This window comes from Rhizopus delemar, genomic scaffold (genome assembly GCF_000149305.1).
Source record: "Rhizopus delemar RA 99-880 supercont3.1 genomic scaffold, whole genome shotgun sequence".
NCBI lineage: Eukaryota > Fungi > Mucoromycota > Mucoromycetes > Mucorales > Rhizopodaceae > Rhizopus > Rhizopus delemar.
Window position 1 is genome coordinate 5,659,115 of NW_027137827.1, and position 15,961 is coordinate 5,675,075.

At 35.6% G+C, this 15,961-nt stretch overlaps 7 protein-coding genes across 7 annotated transcripts; 2 read left to right on the top strand and 5 right to left on the bottom strand.

Moving 5' to 3' along the window:
* Positions 1-393: 393 nt before the first annotated feature.
* On the bottom strand, positions 394-7,002 carry RO3G_02202 (uncharacterized protein; the record flags this gene model as incomplete). Its single annotated transcript, XM_067656793.1, has 1 exon — positions 394-7,002. One exon carries the CDS (start codon positions 7,000-7,002, stop codon positions 394-396), a length of 6,609 nt encoding a protein of 2,202 aa, XP_067512894.1.
* A 1,099-nt stretch (positions 7,003-8,101) lies between these two features.
* Positions 8,102-9,029, bottom strand: RO3G_02203 (uncharacterized protein; the record flags this gene model as incomplete). The annotated part of the gene is made up of 2 exons (XM_067656794.1): positions 8,102-8,763; positions 8,819-9,029. The coding sequence occupies 2 exons, from the start codon at positions 9,027-9,029 to the stop codon at positions 8,102-8,104; spliced, it is 873 nt and encodes a 290-aa protein (XP_067512895.1).
* A 709-nt stretch (positions 9,030-9,738) lies between these two features.
* RO3G_02204 (uncharacterized protein) lies at positions 9,739-10,137 on the top strand (the record flags this gene model as incomplete). The annotated part of the gene is made up of 1 exon (XM_067656795.1): positions 9,739-10,137. One exon carries the CDS (start codon positions 9,739-9,741, stop codon positions 10,135-10,137), a length of 399 nt encoding a protein of 132 aa, XP_067512896.1.
* An 815-nt stretch (positions 10,138-10,952) lies between these two features.
* RO3G_02205 (uncharacterized protein) lies at positions 10,953-11,254 on the bottom strand (the record flags this gene model as incomplete). Its single annotated transcript, XM_067656796.1, has 2 exons — positions 10,953-11,108; positions 11,165-11,254. 2 exons carry the CDS (start codon positions 11,252-11,254, stop codon positions 10,953-10,955), a joined length of 246 nt encoding a protein of 81 aa, XP_067512897.1.
* A 465-nt stretch (positions 11,255-11,719) lies between these two features.
* Positions 11,720-12,294, bottom strand: RO3G_02206 (uncharacterized protein; the record flags this gene model as incomplete). Its single annotated transcript, XM_067656797.1, has 3 exons — positions 11,720-12,049; positions 12,187-12,217; positions 12,278-12,294. The coding sequence occupies 3 exons, from the start codon at positions 12,292-12,294 to the stop codon at positions 11,720-11,722; spliced, it is 378 nt and encodes a 125-aa protein (XP_067512898.1).
* Positions 12,295-12,709: 415 nt separating this feature from the next.
* RO3G_02207 (uncharacterized protein) lies at positions 12,710-13,755 on the bottom strand (the record flags this gene model as incomplete). The annotated part of the gene is made up of 5 exons (XM_067656798.1): positions 12,710-12,765; positions 12,823-12,907; positions 12,958-13,042; positions 13,089-13,164; positions 13,689-13,755. 5 exons carry the CDS (start codon positions 13,753-13,755, stop codon positions 12,710-12,712), a joined length of 369 nt encoding a protein of 122 aa, XP_067512899.1.
* A 1,211-nt stretch (positions 13,756-14,966) lies between these two features.
* On the top strand, positions 14,967-15,840 carry RO3G_02208 (uncharacterized protein; the record flags this gene model as incomplete). The annotated part of the gene is made up of 2 exons (XM_067656799.1): positions 14,967-15,677; positions 15,826-15,840. 2 exons carry the CDS (start codon positions 14,967-14,969, stop codon positions 15,838-15,840), a joined length of 726 nt encoding a protein of 241 aa, XP_067512900.1.
* Positions 15,841-15,961: the final 121 nt, after the last annotated feature.

Consider the following 15,961-nt stretch of genomic DNA (forward strand, 5'->3'; position numbering starts at 1 on the left):
AGTCTTTTTTACTTGCTTCAGTTACGCTTTAATCCATTATAATTGCATAGTACAATTGCAGATAGAGATAATACTTATGTCGAGTATATTGCTGTTTAATGGGTGCTTTAGTCACATACGTACTCGTTTATAGATGATTAATTGTTTTAAATTACATCTTCTTTTATGTTTGTATCTGCTAGCTTTCCCTTTTTTACTTTCTAGAGTAGCAATAATAATTTTAATCACAGACTTCATATGAGAAAGTTGTTGTAAACACATACAAAAGAATACTTTCATACGTTTGTTGAGTTTTATAAAAAAAAAAAAAAAAAAAAAAAAAAAAAAAAAAAAAAGTGAGTTGAAATTATATTTATTGACAAAATATTGTATACAATTTTATTAAAAGAAAATTTATTCTTCGTCTTCTTCCATAGATTCATCTTCATCACTTTCTTCTCCTTCATTGATGTTTAGTTCCATATCTAATTCTTGGTCACAGCCATTATAACTGTCCGACATCAAGTAAACCTTCAAAGTATGCTGACCAGCCTTAGGCGCAATGAAATCAAGTTTCACAGTGAGTTTGTGATGTAAGGTCACTCTTTTGATAGCTAACAGAGTCTTTGATTCTGTATCACCAATGACAATCCACCAGCCTTCGTCCTTTGTCTTTGGGAAGAATGGTGCAATCACTGGCCCCACTTCCTCATTTTCTTCAGCTTCCCGTTCCAATTGAACCTTCACATTGACTACACTGCCTGCTGTCACTTCATCCTTATCAGCAACATCGAATCCAACTTCAATATTAGGATAGCGATTTACGAATCGAGCTACTTCGCGCATCTTGCGTTGGTCCAAACGAAGACAGTCGTTACGAACATCGTCCTCCAATTCCATAATATCAAACACTGACTCGACGCCATTATCTTCACAACGCTTAATGATGTCGCTGGTAAAGTAAGGAATCTGTTTAAGTGGTGAATCAGAGTCCCAAATGGCTTGTACAGACATTTGAGATAATTCCATTGTAGACAAAGCAGGTGATAACCAACCATTTGAAGAGATGACATCTACACAGGCCTGCAGTAGAGGAACAACACGTTCCAAGATGAGCGTTTGATCTGATTGAAGATCAGGTGGTAATTGAACGCGAGAAAAGTGAGCTTGCAGCAAGATGTTTGTTTTGATTCTTGGTGTGTTAAACTTGGGTGATGCTAATTTGATGGGTACGCGATCATAAATGCGTTGAAGAATAGTTTCTTCATGGTGACGAATAGGAATATTATCGAATTCAGTAGCTGATGAAACAATTTCCAAAAGACCTCTGAGTTTCGTAGTTTCTTTTAGACTGACACTAAACATATCCACAGTTGTGTAGTTGATATTGTAATAGGCTGCAATCATACCCAAGTTAAGAGGGCTGATATCCATCTCATCTTCAATAGTAATACATTTAGTTTCCTCAAGTTCAGTCAGTGTGCTTTCCACAAGTTCTGAAAGATGATCAGAGAGATGTCGGTGTGATGTGCCTTGCAATCCATAGTAATTTGGATTGCGCGCCATACGACGATATAAAAGGGTCCAAGTAAGGTAATCGACTGCGTCTTGCTTATTTTCAATCGTTTTTGTCACTACTTCTGCATTGAAATGATCATGCAAATGTTGATCTAAATGAGACTCGATTGGTAAGCCTTCATATAAGAATTTCTTGTAATATTCCTTCTTGTTGGCTTGACACATAAGAACACATTTGCCAGTTTCATCGTCCAGAGGTCGACAGCCAGAACCTAACATTTGCAAAACATCTGTAATAGGATAGTCTACATATCTATGTTCTTTGCCTTCAAAGTACTGAGTACCCATGAGGATAACCATGTGTGAACGAACAGGAAGAGACCAACATGTATCACGAGAAGCAATCAAAACTTGAATGGCACCAGACTCAAAGAGTTGTTCAACAATCTTTTTATCTCCTTTTGACAACGCCTCATGATAAAAGCCAATGCCGTGTTGAAGGGTTTCAACCAAAGACTTGTCTTGCACACGTTCCAAGATTGATACAACCTCTTCTGGCTTACAGTGTAGGAATTGATGAGCTTTATCGTCAGCAACACAATAAGTGATCAAGTCTACGGCTGTTAATTTACATTGCTTTCTTGACGGTACGAACACAATAGCAGGTTTATTATCTGCATGTTGAGTGACAGCAATATAAGTTGGTTTAGCCATAGCCATCATGAGAGAAGCAAAGTGGGGAACGTTGTAACTTTGAATATGGATTTCTAAAGGTACAGGACGTACAGATGGATGGAAGTTAAAGACAGAATGAGAGGTAGCACCAATCCATTCACCCAAATCGCGAGCATTAGCAAGAGAAGTACCCAAAGCAACAACTCGAATAGGCTGTTGTGTTTGAGAGGCAATATACCTCATTCTTGATACAATTACCTCATATGTAGGGCCCATGCTACTTCCAAGCATATGAACTTCATCAGCAATAAAAAGATCCACGTTTTGCACGTTCTTTCTTTGCTTCCATCGACGCGAAATAACATCCCATTGGACAGGCGTACAGCAGATAATATCACCACGTTCCAGCAATTTTAAATCCGCACTTGTTTCACCTGTCAAAGCCACTACTTCTTTACCTTGGCCCAGTTTACTAAACTTGGCAGACCAGTCAGAGACACGTTGGTCAACAAGCTCTTGATAAGGTGCAATATAGACTGCGCGAGAATCGGAGGCTTGGTTCCACAAATGAAGAAGAGCAAATTCAGCACAGACCGTCTTTCCTGAACCAGTAGGGGCACCAATTAGTACATTATCATTTGTAGTATACAATGCATTGAAAACTTGCGTTTGGATGGGATTAAAGTGATTAATCCAGCCAGCATATAGCTTTTCATAGTCAGGATTGCGAAGAGCACTGACAGGTAAAGGTTGAAGATCATGAAGTTCTGTATGAGGAGGATATTTTTCAGGCAAGATAAGGTGCTTGAAAGACACTGGCAATTTCGTTTCGCAATGTAACCATCGATCGGCGACCACAGTAACATAATAATTAGGTGGCAAAGGCTCGAACAATGGTACAGTAAATGACACAAAGTGTTCTTCCTCAGCATACCTTTGCTTCAGTACGAAATATTCATGATGCAAAATGTGTTCACCATCTACGTCCTCAACCATTATCCAGAAGGCTTCAGCAATACCATGTATTTTTTCATCCCATTGGAAATCAGGAGTAATTGTAAGTTCAACCTTGAGCAAGGAACGGGTCACCGGCTGTACATGAGCTTGAAGATCCAATTTGGGGAATTGATGGACATATTTGTGAAGCGTACGGCCTAACTTTGGTTGGCCAAGAAGTTCACCAAGCTCTTGTGGATTCAAGTCAAAGTAACGTTCCCAAGGGAACTCCTTACGTTCCAATCGGCGAACTATGTCTTGAGGCATTGACTTGAATTGGCGCAAAGGAGACATGGGTAGCCACATACGCTTTTCAACCATCTTACATAGATTTAAGGCTTTCTTGGTTAATTGCGCCCAACCACGCTTTAAACAAATTTCAAACATGGCACGAATGATACGGGCAGCACTTTGAGTCACATACACCATGTCAGATACCAAAGCAAAACCATCTAATTTTAATTGAGAAATGTAGGCTTGCAATAAAACATTAATCTTTGCTGTTGGTTCTTCTAAAGTTTCCTTGACAGGGACTGGAACACGCTCAAGTAACTTTTGTAATTCCATCTTTTCTTCTTCACGTACAGGGATATATTTGAATTCATCAGATAACGCAAAGACACGGAACAGTTCAATTTCGCTCATCATGGGTCTCAGGTGTTGGTTGTAAGTAGACATGGAATGATGAGAGACATAGTAGTGAGAGGCAATACGTCCAAGCTCAGTTACTTGGAAACGACCTGACTTTTTGTCATACTTGATTAAGTTGCATTTATCCAAGATACTAGCAGCTGAATGAATAAGGTCAACTCGCTTCTGTTCCAAATGTGGGTCATCCTCAATGTCATCAGAGGAGATACTGTAGAGTGATGGGTTACGTAGCATACGGACATACAAATAAGTGTATCCTAACCATTGAACAGCCTCATCGCGGTTTCTGATAGTTCCAAGAACAATTTCAGCATTCAAGTTGTCAGCCAACTTAGCAATAAATTGTGATTCAATAGGAAGTTGAGTATTAAGAAGCGACAAATAGTACTGAAGTTCAGAATGAGAAGTAATGATAATACCTTCACCGTAAGTATCGTATTGTGGACGACCAGCGCGACCCAACATTTGCAATATGTCCTGAGGCGATAATTCAACCCATCGACCTTTTTCAGGAGAATAAATCTGAGTACCCTTAATGATAACAGCGTGGGCAGGTAAATTCACACCCCAAGCAAGTGTGGCAGTGGAGACAAGCACTTTGATGTGACCATCAGCGAATAATTCTTCAACCAATGTACGGTCAGCACGAGTCATACCAGCATGGTGAATAGCAAAACCATAAGGCAAGAGGTCTTGAAGGTTAGCATCCTTAACTGTAGCTGCTTCAGACTGTAAAATTTCACGACTGGCAGAATCTTGCTTCAAGAAACGAGTGATAGTGTCTTTTTCCAAGGCCATGTCACGGAGAGTTTTGGCAGTCTTTGCTGTTTCTTTTCGTGAATGAGCAAAAACAAGAACTTGATTCTCTTCCTTTTGATCAATTTGCTCAATCACTTTTTCATAACAAACTTCGTTCATTGTTTGGAACCGTTTGATGGCTTTCTTCTCAGTAACACCAATAAATTGTTGCTTTAAGGGACATGGACGATAAGAGCTATCAAAGTGAAATAAGCCTGTTTTAAAATCCACGCGCAAAAAGGCAGCAACGTCAGCATAGTTAGGCAAAGTAGCTGAGAGACCAACAAGACGAACAAGCTCTTGTGTTTGTTCCATGTTACGAATAGTACGAGAAACAATGCTTTCCAAAACAGGACCACGATCGTCATGAAGCAAATGAATTTCATCAATAATGATCAATCTTACCAAAGAGGTGTAGCTGCGATCAGATGCTTTTCGTGTAATAACATCCCATTTTTCAGGTGTGGTAACAATGATCTGAGTTTCAGCAATTTGTTGCTTTGTTAACTGACGATCACCAGTTAATTCAGCAACAGAAATACCATAAGGCTTCAAACGATGACTAAAATTACCAACTTGTTCAGCAACCAAAGCTTTCATGGGAGAAATATAGACAATTTTGAAAGCATCAAGATCAATTAAACCAGTCTCAGGATCACGGTTCTTGCCAAGTTCATGCAAGATGGTGAGCATAGCAACATTAGTTTTACCAGCACCAGTAGGAGCACACAAGAGAAGGTTTTCGTCACTATCAAAAGCAGTAGGGTATAATCTGCTTTGGATACGATTGAGAGAGGTTGCACCAGCAAAGGCATCATGTGTCCAATCAGGCATGCTTTTAATAGGAACAAGCTTTTCATTAGCGGCAAACTGATCAGGCTTGGGTGCAGGAATATGTATTTCCTCATAGCCTTTCTTGGAGCGCTTAAAGGATCCATCAGGCAGCTTTACCTTTTTGTTAGACATTAAGTGAGCACCTTGTTCAAACGCAAGAGAGTCCAAGTCAAGCATTTGGCGAGGTGCAACCGTGGTACCAGGAGTGATGGTGACAGTTGTAGGTAATTGGCCACGACTACGATGAGATGCTTTGGATTCCTCATCGATTTCCATAGCAGTATCAACGACTCCCTTTCTTTCAAGAGCTTCACCACGACGCTGACGATCACCGCCAAGACTTCTCAAGATCCAACCCATATTTTTCTCTTGCATTTCTTTCTCAAGAACAGCCTTTTCATCGCCATCCACACGAGCAAGACGAGTACACCAGTAGATGAGATCACGGTTCTTGGTGAGAATACGCACAAGGTCAAATTTATCGTAGTCAAATAGTCCCATCAATTCATTTTCACAATCACGAATATCAATAGTTTCTGATCCCAAGATATCAAATGCTTGAACAGTCTTTTCTTGTGCTGTATGAGGATCAGGGTAGTGAGCAGCTATTTGACGTTGAAGCCAGAATGCGTCAATATCATGAGGATAAATATCATCAGTAGGTTCCGTTGAGAATGCAGACTTTTTTCCCTTCTTTTTCTTTTCTTGGCCAGGTAGTACAGTTTTAAAACCATCCTCTTCATCACTAGATTCAGTTACTTCTTCTTGCTCCGCAGCCTGGCGAGCCGCAGCCGCAGCAGCCGCAGCAGCTTGCTCTTCTTCGTCTAAATCGTCTTCATCCTCTTCCTTTAATTCAAATTGGTCGTCTTCATCATCGTCTTCATCATCAAAAATAACAGCAACACCTAAATTGGCATCAATTTCACCTACTTTATCGCCATTATCATCAACATCCATAGCATCTCCTTCTGCAAAGTAATCTGTGATTTTCTTGCCTAAGTTGACAAGTTGAGCGAATTTTTCAGATTCAATATTAGCTGAAAGAACTTTTTCAATTTCTTTCTTTTTGTCAAAGTCTTTGAGTGTGTCTGTTTTTAATGTTTCCAAAATGACATCTGCTGCACTACGAATGATGCTGCGTTCTTGATCACCCAAATATTCGTAAACAAATGACAAGATGAGTTCATAGGCTTCGCGAGTTCCTGCACGAGGTCTGTAGTTGAGTCCTTCCCAATCTTCAGTAGCTGAAAGAACAGATGTATGGCCATAAGCTCTGTTCATCGCATTTTCTTCTCTCTTTTTGCGTTTTCTTTCAAGTGCTTCTTCAGATTGTCTGGCTGCTGCCTTTTTCTTCTTTTCTTCAATACCCTTGGGCATTTCACGTTCAGCACGTGTACCGAAATCTTTGGGATCGATTTTTCCCCAAAGTGAATCTGGTTCACCTGTAGGTTCTTGATCTCTACGGGGCAAGCCTTTGCGATTGGCTTGTAAAACTAGACTAGATGTCGCAGCATATTGATATTGATTTGCTTTGGCATAATTCTCGGCCATTGTATTATTTATTGCTTTATTAAATAATAATAATAAAGAAATATTAGTGAAATGATCAAGATTTTGTTTACTGTTTTTACCAGGCCCAAAGATTTAAAATAAAAAATTAGTCCAAATGCCAAATAAAACAAGAAAGACGTGAATAAGTTGTTCACAAATAGTTGCGTTATTTTGGGTAAATATAATTTGGTTCCAGCAAATTACGTCACTTTTGTGGCTTATATGATTTAAAGGGACTTTCCATTTACTTCCTGTATTTTGAATATGATTTTGCGTTACGTTTAGAGAATTTTTGCGTTGACTTTAATTATATATCTGCGTCAAGGAGAATGATAATTTTGCGCCAAGAGATTAGAACAAAAGATATAAATAATCGAAAAAGATCGTAAAGGATTCAACTGCTTTTTTCTTTTATTTAATTTAAATATTATAACAAAATGCAAAACGCTAGTAAGTTTATTACTAATAGAGAAATTATTTCAGATACTAGCATGATATAATGGAAGATTTTTTTTATTAAAGTTGGTTTAAAAATTCTTCTTCCAAATCTTCAATCGGCTCCCCTTCAATGTCCGTTGTAAATGTTTGTTCATCATTGGCTTCGGATTCTTGTGTCTTCCATTTTTTTCTGGGGCTGAAGAGGACGTTTGGTGACTGATTTGGTGAGGGAAGATCGTCTGGCATAAAATTTTGAATTTTTTTTGGCTTGGAGTCTTTTTCTATATGCAAGTGCAACTATACTCTTAATGTACATTTGGTGGTTTTTCCATTCATACAATGATTCAAGTGTTTGAATAAATTCAGGCGCATCAGATACAAAATAAAGGTATGCCAACGGTGAATGGTATTTTGCAACGAATGTATCTTTGAACTTTGTTACTGTAAACTTTTTTTTTTTTTCTTTTTTTTTGTAAAAGGAGGATTTCATTTAGGTGCCGCAAGGCGTACACCATTGTAAGCGGTAAATAAAGTACAATCAGTTTCTTATTTTGTGTTTTTTTGTTAGTTTGTTTTTGTTATTTTTGATTTGCAATCCGTGTTAAGTGTGATAATGTCAAAGAAACCTGAGGTAGAGAACTGAGAGGAAACACCCTATGGATTAGCCTTGTAGTAAACGACTATTGTTTTCTTTGTGAATCTTGAGGATTTGCCTAGTGGCTCTTGCTACGACTTCCTGAGGCCAGAATTGATGGTCTTCAAAAATAAATTTCCAGTGAAGTTGCCATAGAGAGAGCAGCACAGAAGCGATGATATCCAAGTAGGTCACAGAGAATGAAGGAGCGACTTCAAGGTCAGAGGAAGGAGGGAGTTGAATGAGGCTATAAGTCAATTTGGCAGGATCAACGAAAAAACGAGAAGAAATTGTTTGCCAGATTTCATGTTTGAAGGGACAAGACCAGACAAAGTGTTCTTCAGAATCGACACCGCCACAATATACACAATCAGGTTCTGGAAATCGGGTTGGGATTAACTGGTGAAGACGTTCCTTACACGGCATTTTGTGATGATAAAGTCTCCAGAGTAACGTGTAAGCTCTGTGTGGGATAGATGCCTTCCAAAAAAGGCGCCAGGCAGTAGGACTCGCACGCGGATATGATGCTGGAAACGTGGATGAGTGGGGTAGCTGAGGTTCGCGAAACCATTTTGTTTTCAAAGAGGCTATAGGGGTCCCGTCTGGTAAAAGTGAGTCCAGGATGTTGTCAAAGTCTGTTTCAGTAAGCGTCGGAAGGGTTGTTACTGTAAACATGTAACCAGACTCGCCTATATAAAAATGAGTTGATTTACCTATTTATTTTATTTACTTTTATTTTCTTACCGATCCAACCCATTGATAATGTACACATGTTTGTTTTATGGCGTTCCTGCATCGGTAAAGTATGCCAAAAGTTCAAGATTGCCTTATTAATACGAGCATTTTTGGATTGTTGTTTATCTGCTATTTGTTTAGATACATTCTTTTTCCATTCGTTTGCAGAAACCTCCAACCCACTAGCTTCAGTTAGCAGATCTATTTTACGGCCGGACATAGCAATATTGGTTTTGAATTGTTTTTGTATCTTTGAACATACATCTTTTGTTATCTGACTGACGTTTTCATCACTAACAGAAAAAAAAAATGAATATGGATATTTCATTAAATTTTTATTATTCTACGTACTCTTTCAATTTAAATGACGTATTTCTCATAATGATTTCTAAAATACGAGAAACGTCTTTATAATAAGACATCTCACTCTTTGTACTATTATGTGATGATTCATCAATACAATATATCGCCACTAATTGAAGGACTTCAATTATTTCCATAAGCTCCTCATCTTTACAATCTTCATCAAGTAACTCCATCTTCATTTTACAAATTGACTTTTCTAGCTTTTTTTTTTTATTCATTATCCCATTATCATCCGTACTTCCCTATAATATAGTAAGTACCAACATCACCATTACTTTGATATTCATGGCACATTACCTTAATTATTTGCTCAAACAATTCTTTAGACGCACCTTTCAAACCTGTAAATTTGATATGCTTAATCGAGTTTATTTCAGACCATAAATTATCATCTTTCAGATAGTACTTGAATACTAGAAAATAGGACAAGTAAACTTGCTCCATTATATAAAGGTCCCTATACAGTGGTTCGAAAGAATAGAGGAGGTTCATATGAATTGAAAGATGAGCAGAATGAATTATTACATCGTAATTACACGTCATCTGAATTAAAAGTTGTCAACATGGATGAGTCAAATATCGAAAATGAATATTACGAAGTTGAAGACATTCGTGACCATCGCGGACCAATCGGTCATCGAGAGTTTTTAGTTAAATGGGCTGGTTATGGCGAACGTGCTAACCCATGGCAAAAGGCTAGTGATTTTACAGACCCAACTATCATAGAGAAATATTGGGATAAACAAGACGAACTGAAAAAGTTGGAACATGAGAGAGCTGAACACATTGTGAATAAAGCATCATTCAATTCCAAGCATAATGAGTTCAATATAAATTCCACACCTAAAGTGAGTGATGAGAAAAAAGTACACTCTGTTGAGACAAAGAAAAGAACTCTTCCTACAAAGCTTAGTAGAGAAGAAAGATTGTTAAAGAGAAGACTTAACAAGGAGAAAAAATAATAATATAAAAAAAAAAAAAAATCACGGACAAAGATAGTCACGGTAACTTACCCCACAATTTAACATGAAAATGATCTACCAAATTGATTAGACATTTCATACGCATACCTATTCACTCTTATGCCGAATCAACAAGGTGTTGTTGAATCTGGTGGAGGATAATGTTAAGGATACATAAGATTATAGTCACTTTATTTTAGTAAAAGGAATCGGATATGATCCTGAATAATATGTTGACATAACTTGGAATCATTTATAACATTATTCCCAACACAGATCAATAAAAGACTTTGATTAGATTTTTATATAAAGCTTTATTCATATTAACTTCACACAGTCAAATAAAATGACATGGTTGTAATATAGTTTATTGATGATATGAGCATGTTGAATACGGAATGCCAATTACTTACCGGATCATCTTTAATCATGAAAACATTTATCCTAACTGAGATATTATTATTATCCATAATATCCAATCACGGAACTAGAGGATTTTATATTCATCCGTACCATCTCCTTAAATAGTCCTACATCCAGAGTTATCTGAAACCATCCTAATAGCATAATTGACAATACAAGCTAGGAACAGGCTAAACTAATAATTAGAAATAGTAATCATCTATTCTGTCGAGTTGATCATAAATCTGTCCTAATTCTTTATCCGTATCATGTCTATAAATAATCTCACTTTTTACATGTAGAATTTAATATATTCAATCTTAGTTATCTTAACTTAATAAAGAGATACCAAGTTCTAACAGTATTTCTTTATCTTTGTTGTTATACTATTTTTTACCTAAAACTCCCCTATCCTAAACACAATGGAGTGCACCACAGTGCTGACATACTTTATCCATACGACCTGGTGACCACGAGGCGAATCTGCTCAATTCTGATATATAAGCCAAAGGCTTTCTAGCTACCGAAGTTCTTGTGCTTTGAGTACGATAGTGGTTTACTCGTCGTGCCTATAATATATAAGTTAGATAAATACTTTTATGTTTCGGTCAAAATAAGTTATTACACGACAGTTCTCGCAAGTTCTATAACGACCAGGGTTAGGCATATGCACTCTACAACCACTACAGTGACGAGGTTCGTTAGTTTCAGACATAGTAGTAGTAAAAGTTTTACAGAAATAAAGAAAAAGAGGGAAAGGTTAAAAATTTAGCTCTCTGCCAAAGAAGCAGCCATTTTTTTACATCGTGGTTTAAATTCATGTACAATTTTTGATCATTTTACAGTATATTATATATAGATTGACGTTGTTTCTTTATTCACACAATCTATCATGTGTGAAGCCGACAGCTTCAGAGCTGAAATGTCTACGTTTGATTTGAAATCCTTTTCCAATAACATTTTTGTTGTCATCAAATCCAAACGTTCACCAATTGCTTTTGGCATAAAGGCATTGACCATTTTTTGTAAAATTGTCAAAACGGAAATATCCGGATGTTCCGCAAGAGTATATAAGGCAACGCGAAAGATCTCTTTCCTGAATTCTTTTGGTTCAACAGGGAATAAATCCAAATGACCAACGATAAATGCTAGTTACAGGAAAAAAAAATATTAAAATATTCTACTTAATACTTGAGAGATGAAATTTTTGAAGTTTTATTTTAATAATATTACATGACAAAAAAAATTGTTGTCTTTGTCTAGGAGGAAGAGAAGCAGAGCTCTCATCAACATCACTGATGTTGGCAACAGATTTCTTCATGGCGTCTTTCATTTTCCTCAATGCATGCATACGCATACCAGACTTAATCTTGCTCATTTCCTGCTGATAGATGCTGTTAAACAAGTTGTGATATTTCTGAATATTTTCAAGATATTCAGCAAGACGAAAGTTTTCTGCTTCATCAATATCGCAGCTGTCTTCAACATCTGGCAAGTCATCAGAAAGTGGCTCAAACAAGGAAAAGCACAATGAGAAATGAATTCGTATAATACGACTTGTCAAGAAGATATGCTTGCAAATCTTAGCCGTATCTGGACAGGAACAAGCATTAATGCAATTATCAACTACTTTCACAATATATTTACCATCACTGGTAAAGGAATCGCACGAAAAGTTCTAATAACAAAAAGAATTACTGCTTAATATACTAGTATGATATGCCAGATACTACAATACTTCAAATCATCACTCATGTTGGTGATATTGTTAGTGTTCATATTATCTGTGGTTTTTATCAAGACGCGTTATGAGGGAAATGTGAAAAATTTTATTTATAATTATCCTGAAAATATTATGACTGCTTTCAAATATTTGTAACAAGCATTTATTGTTGGTCATTTAGATTTATTCAAATTTTCTAAACCTAACGCAAAATCATATTCAAAATACAGAAAAGCGGTAATCTCACCTCCTCTTTCTCCAAAGCCTAAAGTCCTCACAAGCAAAAAAAAAAAAAGAACATGGATACAAAGCTTATTACAAAGCTATGTATTACTATAATTTAATCTGTTGATGAAATATTTTACTGCTTGAATTTTTTCTATTGGATTGACAAATAATGCGGTTTTTAAATTTAAGGCAGAAAAGACTTTTTGTTTATTGGGTTGTCTAACAAGCACAACCATTTGCTTCTGAGTCAGATTTATCAAGATTAATTTTTTGCACTACATGGAAAAGGATATTAAACTTTTTCTATTGCATTATTTTGAATATGGACTTACTTGAATCTTTTTCCGAACTGGTTAATTGACTTTGTGGGTTGATTCCCGGTAAAGCTTGAGCAACCTTTCTGAACAATGATTTTACCTGAAAGTAATGATGAATATTTCAATATAAAAATGACTTGTTCTTTATACATTATGCCCAGCCTTTGCGCTTGTTTCAATAAACATAATGTTCAATTCTTTCGCTTTCTTCTCGCCTTCTTCTGTAGTCACTTTTCTTTAAAATGTGTGAGTTACAAGTACATTCTATATGAAGTTATTACCTTTTTTCATTAATATCTGTTTTGTTTCCCACCAAGATCACAATGGCTTCATTTCCTCTTTCGGCCCTTACATCATCTATCCATTTGGTTGTATTCAAAAATGTGCTCCTACCTTTTTTTTTGTTATAATTATATTCAAACCATTATCTTTTAAATATAATTACTAGATATATCATAGACGATCACTGCTATAGAAGAATCTCTGATATAACTTGGGATCAAGCTTCGAAAACGCTCCTGACATATAATTGCATATTAAGTTTTAAACAAAGTTATTTTGGGAGAGGGGAAGAATAGGCTGGGGAGTAAGAGAATACCTGGCCAGCTGTATCCCAAAGCTGTAATCGAACAGTTTTATCATCTAAATACATCGTCTTTGATAAAAAATCGATACCAATCGTTGCCTGTTGTATGTTTATACAAAGAAATTAGGTAAGTAGGCTTAGATGAAGGCATTAAATGAAAAGAATAAAAAACCTGATATGAGCTATCGAATGTATCATACATAAAACGAGTAATGAGCGAAGTCTTGCCAACTTTTACCTTTAGTATTAATTAAACTGGGCTTTTATATGGAAATAATAATCGTTTTTCCTTTACCACTCTGTTCTCCTAAAAATACGAGTTTATACTTTCTTAAAGGACTACCAAAGTCTGATGAGGCCATTTTTTTTTATTATATGAAAGGAAAAGAGACAAAAAAAGTAAAATAAGACTGCAATGAAATAAAAGCCTTGTTGCTTTGCCTATTAGTACGACCCTGAACTTGATGCTATCTTTTAATGGTTCCTTTTTCTTCTTTTTTTTTTTTTTTTTTTTTTTAAAAAAAAAAAGGATTTACAAATTCAGTATATTTAGATATTTTATCTTGTTTAAATGCTGTGTTTAGCATTTTTTTTTTATGTTTCTTTCTATGACATGTTTGGTTGGAATATTTCATCAGCCAAAGATTTAGATGTAACCAAGAAAAAGAAAAAGCATCAGCCTTTTATTAAAAATATATGTGTTTATACACAATTCAACTATAATAATGAGCATATTACTTTGATATCGTCTCAGCGCAACTGTGTATTTCAACTATTTACGTTTGCACCCTTGTCACGCACGTCAATTTCTTTTTTTTTTTTTATGTTTTTTTTTTTCTCACTCAATTCAAAACTGGGCAGAAAGCCTTCAGTCTTTTTTATATTTAGTTGGCATTCCGCAAAGAAACTTTACTTGGGACCCAATAATATTTGTCCTATTTTTTCTTTTTTTTGTTATGTCTTTCATTAAATAATGCCTAAAAGAGATTTTTTAAATTTAAAAGAAATATTGTAGACTAATGTGGAGAGTATGGTTACAAGTATTATGTAAACATGTCCTCCTTTGTGCAAGCTATTTTTAAATAATGATGACCAATGAGAACTGAAATTGAAACTGATAGGATATACCTGCATTGTTCATTTCACATGTGCATATGTTAAATACACGTTTTACATTGATTCCGAAAGTAGCACGAAAAATAGAAATATTTGGATTTAAGAGTATATGTTTAATGATAGTAATTTGCATACAACTGAGATATAAAAATAGCAGGCATATTTATCATGGTTGGATTCGTTTCATGAATGCTATTCATCAACCAATCATACTTGGTCATAATAAAAATAATTTTATGTGAAAAAATACAGTTTGACATAAAAATATTAATATAAAGTCGTAAGCATAGCAAAAAAGTAACACATATTGAATCAAGGGACAAAGTCTAGTCAAAGAACAAAAAAAAAAACAAAAAAAAAGAAAAAAGAAAAAGGCGGCGATTTTTTTATAAAAAAGAAAAGTCAATTTTTTTTTTCTTCTGTTTTTCTTTTTTTTTTTTAATTTCTTGAAAAGAAAATGCCAATAAGAGTGGTTCAAAGGTGTTCTCAGAAATTGTCTGAGCACTATTATCGCTATGGCCAACTTATTGCTTCTAGAACTAATTTATTACTTTTACTTTCGTTTTCTTTTATATCTTATTTTTCATTACCTGTTATCAAAAGACAATTCTCATTACCTTCTATTCACCTTGCATCACTCGATGGTCAATGTTGGCAGAGTTCACCTCATGTTCAATTTGACAACTCAACTGCTTCATTCAATTACAACATTCAACAGATCCGACTTTCTCATATTGATAGACCCATCACATTTGATCTTGTTCAACAAGCTCATGAAATATATTCAAATATAATAGCTAGTGAGGCCTTATTCCAAATCTGCCACCAACAAGACGATCAATGTCTTGTTCAAGCACCACCTTTATTTAAAGATGAGCAAGACTGGAAGAAGCACAGCAGTTATACCAATGTTCAAAAATATGAATCACATCCCTTTTCAATTTATGCCAATATTAGTTTTAATCAACAAGGAGACTATCTAAAAGCAGATGCTATTCTATTATCATTTGTATTAAAACAACAACCAGACACTTTTATCATTTGGAATAATATTATCGAAAAGATTCAGCAAGAGTTTGATATGGTCCACGTTCAGCAGGAACCCTGGAGAAAATCTCACTGGTATTACAATACCTTAGATACACCCTCATACATACTCCAGTATAAGGTAAACATGACAAAATTTTTAAAATGTAAAAACATATTAAATACACTTTTTAGTTTAAATTGTTTCCTTATGATGTATCCTCTAGAGTACAATTACTCGTCATCGCTTACATTGTCATTTTTTACTTTGTATCCATCGCATTTAGTAGGTCAAATCTTATTAAATCTGGGTATACATTCGGATTGGCTGCTGTCTTTTTATCTATTGCTTGTTTTACCACAACTTGGGGCATTTTTGACAAACTCGGGATCACATTAAATGATGTATCTTGGCCTTTATTATTA